At 40.4% G+C, this 23,873-nt stretch overlaps 1 protein-coding gene across 48 annotated transcripts in view; it reads right to left on the reverse strand.

Moving 5' to 3' along the window:
• SYNRG (synergin gamma) overlaps positions 1–23,873 on the reverse strand; it is a 91,281-nt gene that overhangs the window by 21,818 nt on the left and 45,590 nt on the right. For 16 of the 48 annotated variants that reach the window (XM_021067372.2, XM_021067367.2, XM_084985105.1 and 13 more), the window contains 4 exons: positions 15,904–16,022; positions 15,706–15,768; positions 9,918–10,865; positions 222–677 (listed from right to left, as the gene is read on the reverse strand). In XM_021067372.2, the coding sequence (XP_020923031.1) occupies positions 222–677; positions 9,918–10,865; positions 15,706–15,768; positions 15,904–16,022 (1,586 nt within the window). Of the gene's footprint in view, positions 1–221; positions 816–9,917; positions 10,866–15,705; positions 15,769–15,903; positions 16,023–23,873 lie in introns of all 48 variants that reach the window. The other 32 variants (XM_021067370.2, XM_084985110.1, XM_084985104.1 and 29 more) reach the window with 2 other exon arrangements.

A 23,873-nucleotide genomic window follows, 5' to 3' on the forward strand; every position in this document is an offset into this window, starting at 1 on the left:
GAGCTGTGTCTGTAACCTACACCACAGCTCATGGCAGGGCCGGATCCCTAACCCACTGAGCAAGGCCAGGGATCGAACCCACAACTCCATGATGGTTCCTAGTCGGATTCGCCTCCACCGCACCCCGACGGGAACTCCCCCAGTTTCCTATCCTAAGAAAAACATCCAGTACTGCAGTGGAAGAAACCACAACTGTAAATTCTACGTTGAAAGCCACTCACCTTGAACAGAAAGGTCAAAGGTTGCCAGCTCGCTTTGGATCATTTCCTCACTGGACTTCATTTTGCCTTGTGAATTGGCCACTAGGAAGTCAAACTTGCTGATCTTGGGCTTTTCACTTTGAAACTCTCCGAAGTCATCGGCACACTCTCGGGGGGTGTCGTGGGAAGTGCTGCTGGAGGCTGGGCTTGGGCACGCGGCCTCCTGGCTCCACTCAGCTGCTGGCAGGTCCTGTCTGGTGAAATCCTTGAAGTCCGCGCTTTCATACTCCTTTTGCTCGCCGGCCTGCGGAATCACCTCTTTAAAATTGGCGAAGGCTGGAAAGGTCGCCTCCGGAAGGGCGTCCTCGCTTGCGAAGGTCGTGACTTTGGAAAGGGATGTCACGGTGAGGCTTTCGGAACTGCCGAAGGACGTCTCTTTCTTTTGAAGGACGGAGGCAGCTGGCGAGGCTCCACTTCCTGCTGGGAGGACAAATGGAAAGAGTTTTCTGCCCTGAGAGGCAACATCCCTGTCTGACCAGTCACAGCTCGTAAGTGTGCTCACTGCCAAATTGCTACTGCAGGTTCCAAAGGCAGCATGTTTTAAGTCCTCTATATCTGAAAGGGAAGTAAGACCCCACAATTAGAGGCAAGCTCATGATTTAGGCACAAAGCCCTAAGCTCTGCAGAAGCACAAGGTCTAATGTATTCGATTAGTTTTATGCGATGCTGGAGTTGATTAAATTTAGAGCTTGTACTCAACCGAAAGGAGCTGGGCTGTAAAATCTGCTCTTTAAAAACCCACAATAGCCTTGAGTTGGCATTTATATTTAGTAACACAAGAGGCATTTTCTTTGGATATTAAAATTCCAAGAAAAAGATAGGTTCATTCACCCACATATATACACTGATATAATAATAGAGTCATTTAATAAAATTGTCCCTTCACTTACAAACTTTAAAATGTATTTACTACATTCCCTGCCCTAAAACAAGCCTCTTTTGTTTTGACTTTGCTGGAAAATGTTCCTTTTAACATTTGCATAGTCATATGAAATGTTATGTGACAAACTGATTAAACGTTGACAGCTTCTCAAAACTCAAGTGATAATCATGTTATCTAACTTTTAATCAATTACTACGAGTTTCTCTCCAGGCAAGGCCAAGTGTGAGCTGTTAATGAAGCGGTTACTTACCGAGTTGTTATTTTGGTCAATAGGGACGTCCTAGTGCTGTGATGGAGTGTGAGGAAAGAAAAATCAATCTAAACTACTTTAGCTCCTAAAAAAACAGAACCAAAGGCCTGGCTGCTCCTGGGCTCCTCGTTCTCCTTCAACTATGTGTAATCCTCTCATTTTATTTTATTTTATTTTTTGTCTTTTGTCTTTTTGTTGTTGTTGTTGCTATTTCTTGGGCCGCTCCCGCGGCATATGGAGGTTCCCAGGCTAGGGGTCGAATCGGAGCTGTAGCCACCGGCCTACACCAGAGCCACAGCAACGCGGGATCCGAGCCGCGTCTGCAACCTACACCACAGCTCACGGCAACGCCGGATCGTTAACCCACTGAGCAAGAGCAGGGACCAAACCCGCAACCTCATGGTTCCTAGACGGATTCGTTAACCACTGCGCCACGACGGGAACTCCTAATCCTCTCATTTTAAAAGAAAGGAAAAAGGAAAAGAACAAAATGCTGGGGCAGAAGATGCCTTTTACATTCTTAACATATGTTTAAGTAACTTAAGAGGGGGCACAAAAACAGCACAAAGAATAGGTTTTTGATTTAGACAGACCTCGATTCAATGCCCATCTACGCCTTGTGTGACCCTAGGCAAGCTATTTAATACTTCTTAACCTTGGTTTGTTTATCTGTAAAAAGAAGAGCCGGTGTACTTGGAAGGGCTGTGTTGTGAAATTAACTGATGACGGGTGTGTAAAGGGCCTGGCCAGTGCCTGGTGATCTTTATACAGCATTGGTTGCCATTAGCCTCAAATTTAGTTGCTGCTTTGAGGCCTACAATAGAGCTGTTTCAAAGTAAAAATGAAATGTCAGCCCATCATTTTAGCGGTCTTAGCAGGGAAAGGTGCTCACTCATTTTCATAAAGCAAAACCAGGGGAGGCTGAGTAAGGCTGGTGCTGAGAAGCCACCTCCCCAGCAGCACTGTCCCTTCAGTCTGGCTGAGAGGCTTGTAGTTTCATTTCAGTCATTATATGTAAGGTAAGATGGCCAAACATATGACTCCCTCTCGGACACCACAAACATGGCTTGTAAGGAAAATGCTCAAAAGTGCTGGGACCCAAATTTTCCTAACTCGGTCAACAGGTGTCCAACCCTGGGTCAGGTTCATTTTGTCTCGCTTACACAGCAATGCTGCCCAGTTTATAAGAGGGAAGGGGCCCTTGACATGGTCTTCTAACAGTATACCCCAAATCTCTCTCTCTCTCAACCCTCTGAGGAAAAACAGGGTATTAAACGAATACAAATGGAAAACCTGAGATATAAAAAAAAAAAAAATGCCAGCCAGTGAAAAGCTGGTAACTTTCACAGAACAATATATCTTTTAAAATTCTGTAGTGCAAAGGGTAGCCTTCGAGTTTAGCCTACTAACCGGGAGGGAATAAAAAGGTGCAGGTGAAAAATGTACAGTTTAGAATGAATGAAACTAGTCTCTAGCTCGTGTTTGCTTTCTTCACTATTTAAAGGGATCAGAAGGTGTCCTGACTCAGGTGAGGTGAAATTCAATCAGGAGCAGATGCAGTTAAACACAAGAGGAGTCTTCAAGGGGTACATTCAGAAGAATGTTTCCCAACATGAGTATTTTTATTATTAGACCCTACCAGAAAGCTCTCTGAAGAAGCTATATTTTGAACCATTCCCAGAATTTCATGTACTAAAAGGGTAGCAATTTTCCTAGAGGCCAAAGATAAATTTAATAAAAATTAAGCTCTTGTTCAACTATTACAGCCAGATTGCTATGGTAATAAAAAGACCCTTTTGTGCAATTATGCAACAAGAAAAAAAAAGTTTAAAAAAAACAAACAAAAACCAGAAATGACTTTAATATAATCAGGTAAAAGTCATTGTATTCAATAAGAGAATACATTAGCTGAAGAGCTTTTAACTACTCTTATAATAATACAGGTCTTCAAAAAAATCTTAGTTTTATTAAAAATGACAAACATAACTTCTTGCCTTTTGGAACAACACACATGGAAAGACAAAAAATGAAATATTTTATATTTTAAAAAGTAAAGAGTAATTATACAGGATATATGAAAGTCAAGTCTCAAAACTGATTTTTAAAAAAAGTTTCAAAAAATTTTTTTCTTTTCAGGGCTGCACCTGTGGCATATGGAAGTTTCCAGGCTAGGGTCAAATTGGAGCTGCAGTTGCCAGCCTACGCCACAGCCACAGCAACACCAGACTTGAGCTACATCTGCAACCTACACTGCAGCTTGTGGCAATGCTGGATCCTTAACCCACCGAGCGAGGCCAGGGATTGAACCCACATCCTTATGGATACTAGTTGAGCTGCAATGGGAACTTCAAAGCTGATTTTTAAGTTTTACTTTTGCCTATTTATTGGCTATATAGTATAAAAAAATTCACTGAAGTACAATTCATTTGCACTCATAAGGAAGCACTGCTATTGCAAAAGGAACATGAGAACACTGTATTCTTAAACTTTCCCATTTATAAACAGTATATAAATAGAGTAATATTTTCTGGCATGGTGAATACTAGTAAACCATTTTATAAGAAAAAGATAGTAAATCAGTTCACGGAGGGCAGGTTAAATCAAGAAAATGCTTCATTTCCCATGTTCACAGTTCTGTTTTCTACGCATTGCATGATCTTAAAAATATCGAAGATTCTACAGGAACTACAGTAAGAGTAACAGAAGCTCTGTCTGGAAAAATAACATGGAATTACCCACATTTTATTTTGTAGGTGGGTTTTCAATTTGATAGCTGAATTCTGAAAATTGCAAGAGAAAAAGGAAAACGGAATGGATGCAATAAAAGGAACAGAGAATCACCATCAAATTTCCAATTCTACCGGATAACTCTTCGGCTGTGCTAGGTTGAACTGCAATCGCACACTGATGGTATGTCAAAATGTGTGCTTTAATGTATGTATTTGTTTGCAACCAGCAATGTCCTATTACTGAGGCCAAAAGAATAAACTATACAATATGCTTTCCGTCATGGGTCTTAAATAAGGACATGGGGTCACTTGCCAGCATAAGCAAGAAATCTATCAGTCTCTTCCAGAAACCTCAACTCAAATCCCTTCGTAATCCATTGTACATGAAAACAAGGTATTTCCTGGAACAAAGAATGTGAGCTGCCACAATAGGACACAGAAGGCCATACTGATTGCCATGGGCATTTTCTAAAGCTGTTAGCATATGCCCAGGTGATTTAAGAGTTACTGGCTTTTGAGAAAGGAGTTAAGAAAAAAAGAGGTACCTGTGCAAATTCCGCCATTCCCTAGCAATACAAATGGTCATCAGACTAAAGTGACCAAAGAGCTTTTAATTTCCAATACTGATTTAATCCAAACTCCATTTACCAAAGTAAATCATGAAATATTCATACACTTGGATGTCTTTCCATTCCTGGCCTTATGCTACCTTCTGAGTTCAGCATACTCACATTCTCTAGTAACTACAGAACCTGGTCCAACTGTGTCCTCTAAGGGTCAAACACTCTGATAAGTGTTGTTGAAGAAAACAGGAATGAAAGTGACCACAGTGTAACATGAAAGGCCACAAAATGCTGCTGTATAATAGCCTTCTAGTGTTTTCCAATCTGCATAGAACCCCCCCATTCTTCATTTGTACTGACTTGATAGATTTGTATTAAATCTACAGTTTAAATGCTGGGAAGGCTATTGGTAAATATCTGTGGGTTTTGGGGTCAGTGCTTTAAGTTCCATAAAGAAAGGTGGCAATCCTGTGGATATTTGCAGTCAGAGGAGGCTGGAAGGCCAAGGAATAGTGTCAAGATCTGCAGTGGGATTGCTTGTGGCCATCAATAAAAAAGCTCATCAAAAAACCTTCGAATGAGCACAGAAGATGTCAATTACAACTGGAGGCTTTGGGCCATGCAAGGGGGGAGGGCAGCACCCAGGAGACCCTCCTATTTATATGACACTATAAACACATCACCCTATACAGCTCCCGGGCCGACATTCTCCAGAACCACTTATCAAAAGTACTCAACTGATGGAAAAACAAACCTGGAAGCAGCACTTTAAAAAAAATAAACAGTTTGATTCTTTGAGTTATTTTAGGATTTAGCTTAGCTGCTTTGACATTACCAGTATCCTCTTCATGTTGATAAGCTACTTTTAAAAATCAGCAGGGATTTTAATGTGAAAAATAGACTGTAAAATGTAAATATATTTGCATAATTTCTCCGGTACTGCTGTGTGAAATTAGGCACCAACCATATCTTACTTTAACTTGGCACGGGGATAAACAAAACAGTATTTGTTTGTTGGAACTTAAAGACTATAAAGTTCTTCAAGTCTTGATGGCAAGTTTATATTATTATCTATATTATTAAAACTGCCTCCCTAAAAATTATCTCACTCTGGAAACACTAACCGATCAATTTGTGAATGGGATTACATTTTATGCACAACTCCATTGTCATTTCTTGCACCCTGCTCACATGAAGAAGGGAGTTAAAATAGTCCCAGATGCACCAATCCAGCACAAGATAATTCCACTGACAAAGAAATTCCTTAGTCAAAGCCACCACAGGACTGGTCCTATACATGGAACCAGAAAATCCCAGATGGAGGGCAACTGGTATTATTAGCGGCTACACCAAAATATCTTTCTTCCAAATGAGTTAGTGTACCTTCTCATTACAACATCATACGTTTATACCAGGTTCTGGAAACCAAATGCTATTCAACATTCTAAAGCATTATGCTCTGGAAAAGACGACAGTTTGAATGGCAGACCTAGATTTTCTAAGAGTTAATCTAAACCCTAATATGCATTTTTTTCACCTCAAATGGCATATTTCAGATATTGCAAGTAATCGCTCAGAAATCCTATTTAATATCCTCACCTTCAATGGTTTAATTTCCTTTCTGCCTCAAATTTTTAAAAAGAAGGAACAATGAAAGCTTCAAAACATAAGAAAAAAAAAATTGTACCATGGAAACAACCTTTTCCCCCAAGGTTCTCTTTGTTTTTAAGTTGGTCTTGGGTTTCTGATCTGAAAAACAACAGTGTTTATTCCCAAGGTTTTTCACTATTATCAGACTCTACACTGGAAACTAAATTCCAAATTTGGCCCCTCTTGTTGCTAACTTTTGTGGGTCCTTCTAAAATTGTTTTCTTAAAAATGAAGAGTTTAAAGCCTACTCTGCCTGAGACATTCCCTAAAACTGTTTGAAGAACTTTGCTTTACGGACTAAGTTAAAAAGACAGAGGGTGGCGTCCTAATACCTTCTGAGGTTGGACAGGCAACAGCTCTACAATTAGAGGGTGGAGTACCTGACCTCCAACTCCAACCCAGTGCAGCCTTGAAGACTTCCTAGTATGAACACTGAACACTTTCCATGACAGAGATTATCAATCTAAAGTCAGTTTACGTCTACTCTGCTCAGAAGCCCATCTCAACACCATGTGATCATTTAAACTAATCTTAACAGATACCTAGTTAGTAACACAAGCGACCCTCTTTCCCCAACACTAAACTCTTAGTTCTTCCCCTCTCCTCGTGGCGTGACTCCCAGGGGAGAGGCTCGGAGATGTTCACTAATGAGGTTCACCACTAGAAGAAAGGCCTAAAATTTCTCCCTCGCTATTACGTAACGTAGTGTAAGGTTTACACTTTTTTTTTTTTTTTGAAATTGTAATCCAGTGCCATGTTAAAAATTTAGAATCAGTGGAACTAGGAGGGGAAAAGGCTAAAATGTACCAATACTTTCTTAGGAGAAAAGGGTTTGAGAAAACGAAATAAACAAAAAGGAAAAAAACACCCTCTGACCACAGGAGGGTTTAAGCTTGATGTAGACCAGGGATTTCTTTGGTCTAAACCTGGAAAAGTACAAATTACACACATCCCCACACTTTCAAAATATGCCAAAGAATTATTTATTAACATAGGACTTACAGATCACAAAAGAGAGTGGTACAGAAGAGCTGGAAAAAAAGTCATCAGAATAAGCATGCAGATCAGTATTTGCAGAGGAATATACCAAAGCAAGTTTGAAAAGGCACATTCACACAGAAAATGTCTAAATTGAAAAAAGGACATCAGAAAAGCAGCCAAAAAAATAATGATAGGCTCTGATTAAAATACAAAGATTTTCAATGTCAAAGAAGAAGCTACTTTACAGGTAGGTAGGTAGGCAGGTAGCTACAGAAGTCTTGCTAACCCTTTGAGTATCACAAATGAGGGTCAGCTCTTGCTGCCAACAAAACCAGATGATCTTAATGACTGCACATCAAGATGCTTCAGTGCTGAGAGATTCAATTTACTTGGGGGGACAAAGGCAGCCTAGTTGAAATTATATGCAGCAAGGGCTCAAAGGGTTAAATGTAATAATATGCAGAGAAATCAAGCAATGTTATTAGTATTATCTACCTTTCATACAAGGCGAGAATTAAAAGAGACAGTATCCCCTTCAGAGTTAAGTTAGGGTTTCCAGACAAGATCAAGGTCCAGAGATAACCATCTACTGGGTTTTACTCTCTCTCCATCAGCCCCCGTCTTATTTTTCCAACAACAAGTACCTTAACCATCAAACTAAGAGAGCAAGAGATACTGCAGTTGACATGAGGATAAAGTAAAACCAAATTGCGCTGGAGAAGCCCCTGCCGTTTTACCCTCTCCAATACAGTTTTTACACAGCAGTGTTGCTCAGGAACGATATAGTTCATTGGTCAGACATCAACCCCTTTTAACAACCACTCTAAAGGGATACTGCTCCTTTCAGAGGGGAGGTTTACAGATCAAAGGCAGGGAACAAATCTGCTCTTGTCAGTATCCTCAAACTGGAGAAACTTGGTTTGAACATTACAGGTTCCAAGCTGGGAATGTTCCAAACATACATAAAAGGACATGAGCACAGAAGATTATTTTAACAGATCAATCAGAACAAGCTCAGTCACAAAACCAACCAACCACCCTCCCACCCATGAATGGGGGGGTGGGGAGAAAAGAAAAAGACAACCCAAACCCAGATTTGACTCTTTCATAAAGACATCTAGCTTGGCACTGTGAAAGAATATAGATTCACTTTCAGAAAAATAGCTTCTAATTAACAACTTCTTCAGAGTCCAAAAAGGCTAGTATACATGTGATGAGACTACTAAATAAAAAGCCAGTGTTATTGTTCAGAAAATGGAGCATTTTGCAATCAACTGCTGTGAACTCAAGCAGCTCATACAAAAAAGAGCAACAAAAATCACTCTAGCAAACAAACAGCAGCAAAATAACAAGAAAACATCTGAAGAAAAGTGTGGGGGGGAAGAAAAAAAAAGAAGTGGACAGGCAGGGGCCCCAGGAGCCCTGCGGCCAGCCCACTGCACTTGGCCAAGGCCTCAGAAGCAGCCCGTGGAGCTCACCACTCCCCCAATACCATGCTCCTGATCCAGCGCCCCCTTGAAGACCTCCAACACTTCCATCGCCCGGGGATGGAGGCATTTTGTTTTCTGTCTTACCAACGTGATGGATGCAAAAGCCATCACGCTTCACGATTTCTGCCTGCGTCTGTACACGTGGGTGTGACCTACGCGTCCCTCGCCAGCTAAATGACAGCAAACCCTTCACACGCGTAATGCATTTTCTGGAAGAGTACAATAATGCTGAGATATTTCTCATTATTAAAGGCCACAAAATAGGTTTATCTTTCTATATACATATCAGAGAACAAAACAAAGTAAAAACTAGGACACTTGGGAATCTAGTTTTTCTGACAGGAAGTTGGACTAGAGACTATACTGCTACATGTCAATCCATTACGGACTTTTAAGAGGGCTCCCTTCTAAGATGTTTCCCAACATTTTATAAGAAAGTTAGTAATTACCCTAGTCTACCATCTACAAGTTTGTTACCATCTAACACTTCAGTAATGGAGTTAACACTGAAAACCGTGCCTGAATTCCATCAACAACACAGGCCCTCCTCCTTGCCGGACCGGGCTCGCGGGGCCCGCACGCACAAGCTCTCTCCCTCTTCTTCTCTTGTAGGGACGTGGCAAACAGGAGGACAAATGGCTAGACAGTTTACTTTCCTGGCTTAACAAGAGTCAGTTCCTGCAAACCAAACCAGATAGTCTATTGGCAGCAGCCAAATATACCCAAGAGAAGAAAAAAGAAGGAAACACTGACCTCACTCACAGACATGGAGGAATATCACCGACACCGCAAAAATCCTTACAAAATGTCTGGCCATGTGGCGTTCGTTGAGCAATGGGTTTTGATGTGCCTCTAAGACCAAGGTGGTGTTCGATTTCAAACGTAAAAATATTTTAGCTATCCAATCTGAGTTCCATAGTGTGTATGGTCTCCATATAGCCAAGTATCCATAGACTCAAATTTAACACTGCTTTAAGGGGACTGGCAAGGAAGAGGTTAATTATTTGACCTTCGTAAAGGGGAGGAGCCAGAGCCTTACTCAGTTAACACCCACAGAACCACCTGTGAAATCTACATCACCATCACCAGAGCAATCTCACCAATTCCTCACCTGCAGCAGGAGGATGCTGGCCACTAACTGTTGGCAAATCCAAAGAGCTATCAGACATGACATGCTTAAGATCGCCTCCCACATCAGCCAGTTTCATGTCAAACTGAACAGAGAGCGCATCTTCAGAGTCCTCCTTGCCGACGCTGCTGCCCCCGATGGAAGGGAGATCCAGGGACTTCACCGAAGCTGAATCTTCTTTGGTGTGTCTGAAAGCCACTGCTTTCTCTCCCAGGGATTTGTCCGAGTTCATGGAGGACAATTTGCTGGAGTGGAAGTCAGCAAAGTCATCATCGCTCTTTCCTGAAGGAGTGTTCTCTTTCAGCTCTTCAACACCTAGTCCCGGTCCTTCCAGAGAGAGCTGTTTGAAGACATCGTATTTGGTGGACATGGCAGCTGAGTTCTGTCCACTCTTCCCGGTGCTGCTCGCACTGCTGGTTAGAGGGACAGGACTAGATTCCTCTTTAAGGGCCTCATATTTGTCATCTGACTTCTGCTCAGAGGAAAGAGAACTATTACTGAAAGCCATAAAATCTGCAAAGTCATCCTGCTCCCCAATAGATGCTGGACTAGAATATTCTCCAAAAAGGTTGAAGTCTCCAAAATCATCAGCCAAACTAGAAGTTTTAGTTGATGCCAATGCTGTCATAGTTGCAGCAGAACCTGCTGGCTGGGGTCGTGTGGAAACGGATTTTGATGCACTAAATGCAGTTGAAAAGGACAATGGTTTCTCGCTGCTGGAGGTAACTGAGGAGAACATGTCTAGGTCTGCTAAGTTCAGAGGATTTTTCACTTGGGTCTGTGGTTTCTGTTGGATAGTTCCTGAGGGGAAGGCTGCTGGAAAAGTTTTGTCTTTTGTGGGTGGCTCTAGTGGTGAGATACTATCGGCAGTTTTAAAATCGGTGAAACCATCATCAGTTCCCGCAGATCTGAATTCTGCAAAGTTTTCCCCTGAAAGAAAAAAACAAAGAAAACCGCTGAGCTGAAAAGCATATAATGCAAAGCAGATTAAATTATAAGCACATTACAGACCTTTCCCTCACTGGCCTGACGTTATTTAACCATAGTCTAATAATGACCCTATCGAATATCCTTTCGTTTCCACACTAAAGGCTAGTGATAGGGAAATAAATACAAATCAAACTGAGTGCGCCTAACGGTACTGCTTTCATTTGCTCATTTCAGTGTGAGATGTCTGTTGGTGCCAGAGCTTCCAGCTAGCCAAAAGCATTGCTCTTGGGACTTTTTTCATTATGCCTAGCCAGCCAAGCATATGGAAGAATGAGAAATAGGAGCTGAAGGTTCATGAAGAGAGGCGTATTAAAATAGTGGCCCTTTAAAGATAAAATGTGCTATGTTGTGATCAATCAGAAAAAAAAAATCATAGGTACCAATGAAATATTATGAGAAATCCCACATGTAGCATTTAGGATGTATAGTACTCTATTCAACCTGGCACTTAGAGCACATGGTTAGACACTATGTGATTTTGCTTAAATGTATGGAGGCATTAATTTGAAGAACTCTGATGAAAATTATTGAAAAAGCATCTACTTATTTGCAATGCATTTTTGCTAAGGGCACATTATAGTTTCTCATCATACTCTCCGACAACTAAGAAGAATCTTATAAAAAAAATCCATGAGTACTTGGGCTTTTCTTAAAATCGGCCATCACGCTGTACCAATCAGTACTTATTTATTAAAACTAAAAGGGATTTGAATACCAATTCCATTTTTAAAAATTTCAAGAACTGGTTTTAAACTTTAGTTTATATTGTGCTACTCTGAGGATGGGATTACTGACAGAATTTTTATTATTATTATTTTTTAAGTTAGAGAAAATAGGTACCAAGGTATTTCTCATCAATAAAGAAATGCAGTTAAGATACTGATAAAAATCTGGACCCATGGATCTTAATAGGGTTTCTCTTCTTTATTATCATAGTAATGTTATCACTTACAGGTATGAGGTAGGATGCAGATGATCTCAGTTTTCTAACAGCGCCTAAAGTTTCATAAAATAGTCATCTAATAGTTCCATAAAATCCATTAGGTTGGCATTTCCATTGCGGCTCAGCAGAAAACGAATCTGACTAGTATCCATGAGGACGTGGGTTCAATCCCTGGCCTCGCTCAGTGCGTTAAGGATCGGTGTTGCTGAGAGCTGTGGTGTATGTCGCAGATGCGGCTCGGATCTGGTGTTGCTGTGGCATAGGCCGGCGGCCACATCTCCAATTAGACCCGTAGCCTGGGAACCTCCATATGCCTCAGGTGCAGCCCTAAAAAGAACAACAACAACAACAAAATCCACTAGTAATGAACACCAGAGATAAATATAAATAAAGCTATACCAACATCACTTATTATTTAAAAATGAGTGCTATTTCTGGAGAGTTATAAATTAAAATACAAGCTTTAATTCTTCATCCATTTAAAAAATTCTATTTTTCCCTAAAAATGAGATACAGAAGCATATGAACGATAAACGTGTTCATTTATTTATTTTTTGCTTTTTAGGGCTACATATGCGGCTTAAGGAAGTTCCCAGGTTAGGAGTCAAATCAGAGCTACAGATGGCAGTCTACACCACAGCCTCAGCAATCCGGGATTCGAGCTGTGTCTGCAACCTACACCACAGTTCACTGCAATGCCGGATCCTTAAGCCACTGAGCCAGGCCAGGGACTGAACCTGCATCTTCATGGATCCTAATTGGGCTGGTTAACCACCGAGCCATGAAGGGAACTCCATAAACATGTATTTAAAATCAAAATATAATTCTTTAAATTGTCATTAAAATAATACAGACTTTATATTGTGCTTGTAATATGATATACACTTTGATTTATCATATGAAAAAAGTATAGAAAATAACTGAGGGAGTTCCCGTCATGTCATAGTGGTTAACCAATCTGACTAGGAAACATGAGGTTGTGGGTTTGATCCCTGGCCTTGCTCAGACGCTTAACCAATTCACCAGCCAAATTTACCAGTGCAGAGAGATCTATTTAATATTATTAGGGAAATTTTAGAAAAAGGAACAGGATTCAGAATTTATTTTATGTTTTTACATAAACCACTAATAAAACAAAAGTCAATTTCACAAACCGACAGGAGAAGCAGATATAAAACTTAAAAAATTGCCCTAAAATTTTAGGCAAGTATATCATTGATAATATTTGTATTATTTTTGTAAATAAAAAGGTAATAAGCAGCCAATTTTGTCACAGTCTAATTTTAAAAAAATTTTTTTTGGTCTTTTTGCCTTTTTTAGGGCCACTCCCGAGGCATATGGAGGTTCCCAGGCTAGGGGTCGAATTGGAGCCGTAGCCAACGGCCTACACCAGAGCCACAGCAATGCGGGATCCGAGCTGTGTCTGCAACCTACACCACAGCTCACGGCAATGCCGGATCCTTGACCCACTGAGCAAGGCCAGGGATTGAACCCAAAACCAAAACCTCATGGTTCCTAGTCGGATTCGTTAACCACTGCGCCACAACAGGAACTCCACAGTCTAAATTTTTGATGTGCTGCTTTAAAATATCTGTGAAATTGACAAGTTTTTCTTTATTGTTTTGAAAAAAAGTCACAGCAAACTAAACTTACTGGTGAATTGTAAAGGTTTCCATTAGAAATGTAAGCTGAGTGAAAGGGTTAAAAAGAAATAAAAATGGGTGGGTTTACAAGTTCAAAAACAAAGGGCATTTGGGGACAAACAAATTAGCTGCAGTCACTGGAAGCTTGTTTATAATGAAAAGGTACATTAAGCATATATTAGAGTTCATGGGTAGCTTCTTAGCCGACTTCTGAGTCCTCATAAGCTTCCCTCTCTAATTGCTACTTTCGAGGCCCTAAAAACATTTCAAAAGAAATCACTTTTTTTTTTTTTTGTCTTTTTTGCCATTTCTTGGGCCACGCCTGTGGCATATGGAGGTTCCCAGGCTAGGGGTCCAATCGGAGCTGTAGCCACCGGCCTACGCCAGACCACAGCAACGCGGGATCCGAGCCGCGTCTGCAACCTACACCACAGCTCACGGCAACGCCGGATCATTAACCCACTGAGCAAGGGCAGGGACCGAACCCGCAACCTCATGGTTCCCAGTCGGATTCGTTAACCACTGCGCCACGACGGGAACTCCAGAAATCACTTTTTGAGAAAACTTCAGTAAGTGTCGTTTCTTTGTGTGTGTGTGTGTGTGTGTGTGTGTGTGTGCGCGCTTTCCTCATCTATTTTAACTTATGGTTTAAACTGTAGGGGTAGAATAAAGGCAATATTATTAAACTCTGTCATCTGGACTTAAGAAACTATAGCTCTGACCGTAATTCTATGAGTCTCCATAAATTCTAAGACACCAACACTGATGAAGCCAGTCCAATGTATTTCGGAGAGGGTCGGGGGCTGGCCCTGTCTGTGGCATGTCGAAGTTCTCAGGCCAAGGATCAAACCTGTGCCACAGCAGTGACAATGCCAGATCCTTAACCTCTAGGCCACTAGGGAAGTTCCAGTCCGACGTATATTTAATGAGAGCAGAATAAAATATATTCTCCTGAAATGAACAAAGTTGGCATCTGTACCTGGAAGGCCTTCGAGTTAAAGATAAGAAGGGAATGAAAGCAGCACAAAACAATGGCTACAACAATCTAGGATTCTGTTAGGGCTATGGTACCGCTTACGTTCTTGTGGCACCACTGTGTTATCCAGGAATAATACACATCTCATCACTAACACCAGAGAACATAAAGAATTGTGATATTAAACCGTGTTCTTTACTCCAAACTTGCCTTGGCCCAAGAGTTGATGAAAGCATTTGTCACTGAGTAAATGGCAAATTAACAAACCAAAAGTTTCTTTAGAAACTTAACTCCTAGGACCTAATATAGGCACCAAGGGAGAAAGTTATTACATCCTAAAGGCTAGAATGAAACACAAGGAAACATTTCTGTAATCTAAGAGCCATAAAAAATTGAGTATTTTTAGAGATATTTAAGAGTACGCGTTCTACTTTAGCTTCCACACGTACCTCTCAACTTTCCATAACCTCCCCCACCTCCCCACTCCTATCCCATTCCTTGGTCAAAAGGGTGACAACAAATGATTGTGGAAGATATTCCATATTTGAGTGTTCAAGAGACAAAGGTAGAATGTGGTACTTGTCTGGGAAGAAAACCTCAGTAGAGCACACACATTTCACAGCATGCGTGGTTAAGCTTGGCAGGACATCCTTTGACCAATGGATGATCTAAACCCTACCCATCAGATTTCTAGTGGGATTTAGCCACCAATATAATTTTCAGTCTTTACATACATGGCTCTCAAATTATCATTCTATATGCCCTTCCACTCTTCTATCAGGGATGGAACCACATAGGCACGTAAACCCCTCCAATTTCATCTCATTAAGTTACAGCCAATTTTGAAAATCTTGAGGAGTGAAAAACTGGTTGCTGCCTTTTGCAGAGTCCACAGATTGCTGCACTGCCAACAGTTCAAATCTTGTTGAGCATTACAAGAGTGGTCACAGGAGTCTAATTTGGTTTGAAGGCTTCTGGTGAAAGGGCAATACACTATCTTCAAAGGAAATTGCATCCATTTAGGGTTTGCCCTAAGTTTTAGAAAATAATTTCCAATAACTGAACCAACATTTTCCTTCCTTGTAATTTCCAGAGCCAAAACGAAACAAATCAACCACACACTCAACAAAATGTTTGGGATGTCACTGAAAGAACCATAAAAATCTCTTTTGTTAAAAAACTGAAATAATTTATCCATTTAAGGAATCAAAAACTTACCTAAAGATTTAGTCTCTGCTGTCTGTTCGAGTTCTCTGAAAGCACTATATTTATCACCAGGTTCTATGATGAAAAGACAGAAGCTCAATTGAAGTTAGGAACTTTGAGATCACAAGTCAAGGACACTGACCATAAAAGGTCACCATAAAGACAAAAGATTTACAGTCATAGGCTTATGAATTTATGAACTGTTTTTACCTCCAAAAGGAACAGTATTTTCAGAGGACTTGTCAGCTGCAATTCCTTTAAACACAGCATATTTATCCATTGAAGCTGATGCTTTAGTTCCAGGAAGTGGCATCAACAAAGAAGGGGCACTAAAAGGGAAAAACAAGTATTTCTTGATGACTAAAACACTGTCTCCGGTTATTATCATCAAGGAGGAACTGAGAGTTAAAATGGCACACAAGTACCTAGTTAAAACTCATGACTCTCTGCTTTAAAAGTTAGAACATAGGCACACCACAAATGACACAAGACAAAATCCTTTTCCTTGAAAAAATATATTTAAACAGTACTCAATTGATAATTCTTTTCTTGATTATTTGAAGAGAGGTCAGATTCATACTAACCATCCAATCATCGTTAAGCCATAAAAACCGTTGGAATGGCATTAGAAATAGGTTACTATAGGAATTCCCGTCGTGGCTCAGTGGTTAATGAATCTGACTAGGAACCATGAGGTTTGGGGTTCGATCCCTGGCCTTGCTCAGTGGGTTAAGGATCCCGCGTTACTGTGAGCTGTGGTGTAGGTCGCAGATGCGGCTAGGATCCCGAGTAGCTGTGGCTGTAGCGTAGGCCAGTGGCTACAGCTCCGATTCGACCCCTAGCCTGGGAACCTCCATGTGCTGTGAGGGCAGCCCAAGAAATGGCAAAAAGACAAAAAAAAAAAAAAAAAAAAAGTTACTACAGAATGATGACCTCCTGAAATTTTAAACTTAGATCCATAAAACTGTAAAAGTGAACTGCTCCAAGATAGGTATACCCAAAGTTTCAAAGTAAATTATGTTAACCTTAATTTAAATTATTCTCTAAAATGGGTTCAGAATGCAGAGGTGGAATAGTTAAGATAAAAATCTATTTCTGAAATGCTGTTCAAGCCAAGATGTAAATGTCCTTCTTTTGATCACTGCATTGCTTACTGGCAGAAGTTCACACATCTGATAAGCAGCAGTAGAGTTAACACAATTTGCATTTTTACAAGGATCACATCAACAGTTCCAGAAGCTATCTTTGCAGCAAAGCGACAATCACTTCAAAATTAGATAAAGATACCTTTGCCTGTGGACACATTTCCCTGCTGGATGGAAAAATAGTGTAATGAGTAGTATCTCTGTGGGTAATTCTCGGGAGGCTTAAAGACAAACTATAAAAGCACTGCTTTTTCCCTCCCCCCTTATCAGACTCAGGCAGCTCCCTGGAAGAACCAACCTTTACATATGAATGACTACATTCCACTACTAGATTGTGTCATTCAATACCATACACACAAGTTATATAAATGGATTTCTATTGAGTTCTTTGCCCCGGAGCCAAAATCTTTCCACAGTCATTTAAATCTTCTTATCAGCAGCCTACAAGCAAGTAAAAAAATCCCCAGCTCTGGCACATGCATGCTAATGGGCATCTACAGTGCTGGAGGACTTGGTGCCTTCAGATATTGTAATTTCACATCCCACCAAACAGCTGCTACATATTTGATCCTGACAAACAGGTCATCAACTATTCAGTATAGGTGGATTTTTTAAAGTTCCATAAGTAATTAAACTACAACTCATTGAACTGAATATCACATAGGAATAAAGATAATTAATGTCTTTAGGAAAAAACCCCCACAAAGTTGAACAATCTATTTGTTTTTCATGACTCGCCAGCATTAGCTATAATCCTTTAAAGTCCATGGTAAAATCTTCTATTAAATGTGACATTTAATTTAATATTAATTTAAAAATTATTTTCAGAATTGGAGAAAAATAAAAGATCTTTGGGATAATGAAGTACTACTTGATTGAAGTCAACAAAATTCGATTCAAAAAAAGCTATGACTTAGACTGTAATTTTACGCATATTACAAAGGAATAATTCATTCTAGTTCTTTCCCTGAAGTTATCATTAATTGAAAAAAGCTATAATTACCACACAAGTGTTTATGCCAGTTAAAGCAAGTATCCATTTCAAACATGAAAATGATTATTTTTTACTCTTTAATATTAATGAAAGGTAGTCAACTAGAAACACATATTGTTTTGTTTTGTCCTTTCTCTTTTTAGGGCCACACCTGGGGCAACTGGAAGTTCCTAGGCTAGGGGTCGAATAGGAGCTGCAGCTGCTGGCCTATGCCACAGCCACAGCCATGCGGGATGCAAGCCACATCTGCAACCTACACCACAGCTCACTGCCACATCAGAGCCTTAGCCCACCAAGCAAGAACAGGGATAGAACTAGCATCCTCATAAATACCAGTTGGGTTCTTTTCTTTTTATTTTTTGCTTTTTAGGGCCATACCCGAGGCATATGGAAGTTCCTGGGTTTCAGGGTCCAAACAGAGCTGTAGCTGCTGGCCTACACCACAGTCACAGCAATGCAGGATCCGAGCCGTGTCTGCAACCTACACCACAGCTCATGGCAACACTGGATCCTTAACCCACTGAGCGAGGCCAGGGATCGAAGCTGCATCCTCATGGATGCTAGTCGGATTCGTTAGTCACTGAGCCTCGACAGGTACTCCGTAAATACTGGTTGGGTTCTTAACCTGTTGAGCCGCAACAGGAACTCTGAAGCTTATTGTCTTAAAATTTAAGAACCTGCATTCTATCAAGATAAGACTTTAAAGAATTCAGCCACCAAAAAAAGTGTTTTGATTTTTTTTCTCGTGTATCATTTATATCTTGCAGTTACTCCATGTGGCTGTTGCAGATGATTTTACTTAGTTGTTCACTCAGCTAAATACACCCATTTAAAGAGAAAAAGAAAATAAACTGGAGTTCCCGTCATGGTGCAGCGGAAACAAATCTGACCAGGAATCAGGAGGTTGCAGGTTTAATCCCTGGCCTCACTCAGTGGGTTAAAGATCCGACACTGCTGTGGCTGTGGTGTAGGTCGGCAGCTACAGCTCCAATTGGAACCTCCTTATGTCACAAGTGTGGCCGCATAAAGCAAAAAAAAAAAAAAAAAAAAAAAAAAAGAGGAAAATAAACCAACTCAAACCCCCTACAACCTCAATCCATCTTGAACTAGTCTATCATCAGTGCACCAAGTCTGCTTTGTTCATTATACGAGGCTCCCTGGTGCCGGCACACGGTATTTTCTCAATGGATAAATGAATGATGCTGCCCTCCTCCAGGTGCCCTTTCATGCCGGATCAAGGCTGTTCCTCCTTTGACTTGGACATGAGTTTCACACCGAGCCCAACCAATTTTTCAGATATACACTTTTCAGTATCTGTAACTCTAAACCCAGAGTACACCTCTCCTAATCGCACAACAGGATTACCATGGAAGCTACATTTATACCAAACACAGTAGCAACAATCACTTTCACCATGCCACTCATTTCTAAAATGCCTTATAGACTATGTCATAAATCATAAAGCATCCCATAACTGGTGTCATCCTTAACTAATGCCATTTTTTTCACAGACGACAAAACTCTCCACTCCAGCCTCCTCCTACTATCTTACTTGCCTTTTCATCTTCTCTGATAACTAATGCCCATTTTTGCTTAAGAATGCCACCCATCAAAAAAACAAAACAAAACAAACAAAACAAAACAAAACAAAAAAAACAACAAAAAAAAAGAATGCCACCCAAAGCAGTTTCACGTAGGCTTAACAACTCTGTCATGCTTTTAACAAATATCTTACTCACAATATGGAATATACACTATCATAAACTAGGGGATTCATTCAATGTGAACACACACACATCAGTGACAGAGCAATTTTAGGAGAGTTTTATTAGATAATATAAACACCCACATAAAACTAAGCTTCTTTAGTTATAGAGCAGGAACTGCTTTTTGCTTCTGTATTTCTAGTGCCTACCCCAATGTCTGGCACATAGCAGATGCTACATGTTTCTGAATGAAAAAATAAACACCAAGTGTGGATTCTTAGACATGAGCAAAATATTTTCATGCGAGGAAAGCATCGTAGAAGTCAAGCCAGAACTGAAGAAGAAAAATCTGCAAAATATGGCTGCATATGAAAGTAAACTATTATGTGGAGACAATAACATAAAATTGCTCACATCCCATATAACTCAGATCTGGGCACCATCTTAAAGCTTTCTGTGCTCACAAAACAGAAACAGACTCAAAGATTTTGAAACCAAACTTACGGTTACCAAAAGGGGAAAAAATGCAGGCGTGGAGGATAAATTAGGAGTTTGGGATTAACATATGCCCACCACTATATATAAAAAATAGGTACGTGATAAGGATCTACTGACTAGCATAGGGAAACCTACTCAATAGTTTGCAATAACCCATATGGGAAAAGAATCTGAAAAGGAATGGTTACATGTGTATGTATAACTGATTTGCTCTGTTGTACACCTGAAACCAACACTGTAAATCAACTATCCTTCAATAAAATTTTTTTTGAAAATGAAAAAAAAAAAAAAACACCTTCTGTGCCCAAACTTCAAATTCATCTGCTGGGAGAGTTTTCTCCCAGAGGAATGAACCATCGATTTGATAAATTTGGTTTGTAACCTTCATAGTACAATATATTCATCCAACAAACCTGTGTTAACTATATACCATGGGCTACGTACTACATATATATAAATATATATGAAAGATATATATACACCCACATACATATGAAAGACTGTCTTCAGGTCCTTATAGCCTAAGGAGAGAAATAGGTAAAACAGTAATTACAACTAGAGTACCACAGCAGCAGAGAAGAGGAAGCTATTACTTCATTTTGGAGGTGGGGACTGAGAGAGGACTTAGTAAAAACTTCCCATATTAAACCTCTATTTTTTTTTTTTAGGACCACACCCACTGCATGTGGAAATTCCCAGGCTAGGGGTTAAATTGGAGCTGCAGCTGTTGACCTATGCCTCATCCACAGCAATGCCAGATCCCCGAGCCACGTCTTTGACCTACAGTGCAGCTCATGGCAATGTGGGATCCTTAACCCACTGAGCAAGGCCAGGGATCAAACCTGCATCCTCATGGACACTGGTCAGGTTCTTAACCTGCTGAGCCACAGTGGGAACGCCTTAAACTGATTTTGGCATGGCTGGAGTAGAAGCTGTGGAGATGGTCAAGAGGTTGGCAGGAGCCAGATCCCACGTGGCCTCTTCCTAGGCCAAGCAGGGCTGACAGAGTTGATGGTGGTAAAGCAGAGAGGAGGGAGCCTGAAATACCATGTCTCTGACGAGATGATTGGACATGATGATTTAACAAATTACTATTTAGCTGTGAGCAGGAAAACAATGAATCTAATTTTATACAGGTAATTTGAGATGTCTTGGGCCATTCAGATATGTTCTAGACAACAGCAGAACATATCAATTTGTTCAAAGGAAGAGATCTGAGAAAGAACCACTATCATGTATCTATCAGATCAATAACATATGTGTGCACTGGTATAGTGGGCTTGGAACTCCCAGTATTTTACAGTCACACTCCTCATATGTTTCTTCTATGTGTTCTTTACAAGTGCTTGATGTGGACTTAAAAAAAATTTTTTTTTATTATAGTTGATTTACAATGTTCTGTCAATTTCTGCTATATAGCTGTTTGATGTGTTCTTAAATCAGGAGAATTTCTGTCTCTTAGTTCTTTTTACAGTATATGTAGGCTCTGCTGATATAATCAATTGGTTAAAATAGAAAAAATGAATAAAATTGCACAAATGGGGAGTTCCCTGGTGGCTCAGCAGGCTAAGGATCTGGTGTTGTCAGTGCTGTGGTGCAGGTTTGATCCCTCACTCCAGAATTTCTGTATGCCACGGGAGTACTCCCCTACTCTAAAACTGCACAAATAGGAACCTAAGAGAAATGGAATATGTATCCTGACAAAAACAAGTTCCAAAAACAACAAAGACACTCTCTTTGCTTACTCAGTCTCATGTGTTTCGATGGAAAACAGTATGGAGATTCCTCAAAAAACTAGAGTTGCCATATGATTCAGCAATTCTACTCCTAGGAATATATCCAGATAAAACTATAATTCAAAAAAATACTGGAGTTCCCGTCGTGGCTCAATGGTTAACGAATCCAACTAGGAACTATGAGATTGCGTGTTCGATCCCTGGCCTTGCTCAGTGGGTTAAGGATCCGGCGTTGCTGTGAGCTGTGGTGTAGGTTGCAGACACGGCTTGGATCCCACATAGCTATGGCTCTGGCATAGGCCGGCGGCTATGGCTCCAATTTGACCCCTAGCCTGGGAACCTCCATATGCTGCAGGAGCAGCCCAAGAAATGGCAAAAAGACAAAAAAAAAAAAAAAAAAAAAAAAAAAAAAAAAAATACTTGCATTCCTATGTTCATACCAGCACTGTTCACAATAGCCAAGACATAGAAACAACCTAAATGTCCACTGACAGATGAATGGATAAAGATGTGGTGCATATACAAAATGGAATACTACTCAGCTATAAAAAGAATGAAAAATGCCATTTGCAGCAACAAGGATGGACCAACCTAGAGATTATCATACTATGTGAAGTAAGTCAGAAAGACAAATACTGTAAGATATCACTTATATGTGGAATCTAAAATATGAACCTATCAGTGAAAGAGAAGTAGACTTACAAGGCGAATAGACTTGTGGTTGCCAAGGGGGAATGGGAGAGGGGATGGATGGATTGGGAGTTTGGGATTAGCAGATGCAAACTGGAGTTCCCGTCGTGGCTCAGTGGTTAATGAATCTGACTAGGAACCATGAGGTTTCGGGTTCGATCCCTGGCCTCACTCAGTGGCTTAAGGATCCGGTGTTGCCATAAGCTGTGGTGTAGGTTGCAGACGCGGCTCGGATCCCACGTTGCTGTGGCTCTGGTGTAGGCCGGTGGCTACAGCTCGGATTCAACCCCCAGCCTGGGAACCTCCACATGCCACAGGAGCGGCCCAAGAAATGGCAAAAAAAAACCATGCAAATTATTATATACAGAATAGATAAACAATGAAGTTCTACTGTAGAGCACAGGAAACTATATTCGATATCCTGTGATAAACCATAATGGAAAAGAATACGAAAAAGAGTGTGTATATATATATATATATATATATATATATATATATACATCAAATCACTTTGCTGTACAGCAGAAATTAACACATCATAAATAATCAACTATACTTCAATAAAATAAATTAAAAAAAATCTCATGTGTTCTACTTAGTGGAAGAAGTATCTAAGTACTTCTAAAAACTGATGAAAAGTGGAGTTCCCATCATGGCGCAGCAGAAACGAATCCAACCAGGAACCATGAGGTTGTGGGCTTGATCCCTGGCCTTGCTCAGTGGATTAAGGATCCGGTGTTGCCGTGAGCCTGTGGTGTAGGTCACAGATCTGGTGGTGCTGTGACTGTGGTGTAGGCCCGCAGCTGTAGCTCAAATTAGACCCCTAGCCTGGTGCCGCCGGTGTGGCCCTAAAAAGCAAAAGGCAAAAAAACAAAACAAAACAAAACTGATGGGAAGTTAACTGTACCTAAAAGTTAAGCTGGTACTTAAAACATTAGAAAAATGTTTATGCAACTGTCTACGCAAACAAACAGAAAGCTGAAAACCTAAAAGCCACTGATCCCGCCTTAAACATAAGAGAGACATGAGTAAACAATCATATTTAGCTTTCTAAATAATGATTGCTGTGGAAAATCAACAGTGTATTATATCGCAAATGTCAAATTATGTGTCCCCACCTAAAAAGCTTTCCAACAGCTGAAGGGCTAGATCTATTTAAGAACACGAAGTCGTCCCTGCACAGGTGCACTCAGCAATAATAAATCAGGATTAGCACAAGCAAAAAGAAACACTGTCAGGCAGGAGTGTACTGGGAGGAAAGAGTAAAAACTCAAGTTTAAGGTGGACAAGGCGGGAGAAGCTTGAAAAGTAAAAGTATGAATACAGTGGGAATAATCAAGAGAGCAGGAGAGTAAGGAGTCTTAATTCTCTGATTTACACTTGGGCTTCTCATTGTGGATGCCTCTTTCTC

This window comes from Sus scrofa, chromosome 12 (assembly GCF_054392235.1).
Source record: "Sus scrofa isolate SSC_HxYL_T2T_F1_AM1 chromosome 12, Sscrofa_HxYL_maternal_Yorkshire_Landrace_v2.0, whole genome shotgun sequence".
Taxonomy (NCBI): Eukaryota; Metazoa; Chordata; class Mammalia; order Artiodactyla; family Suidae; genus Sus; species Sus scrofa.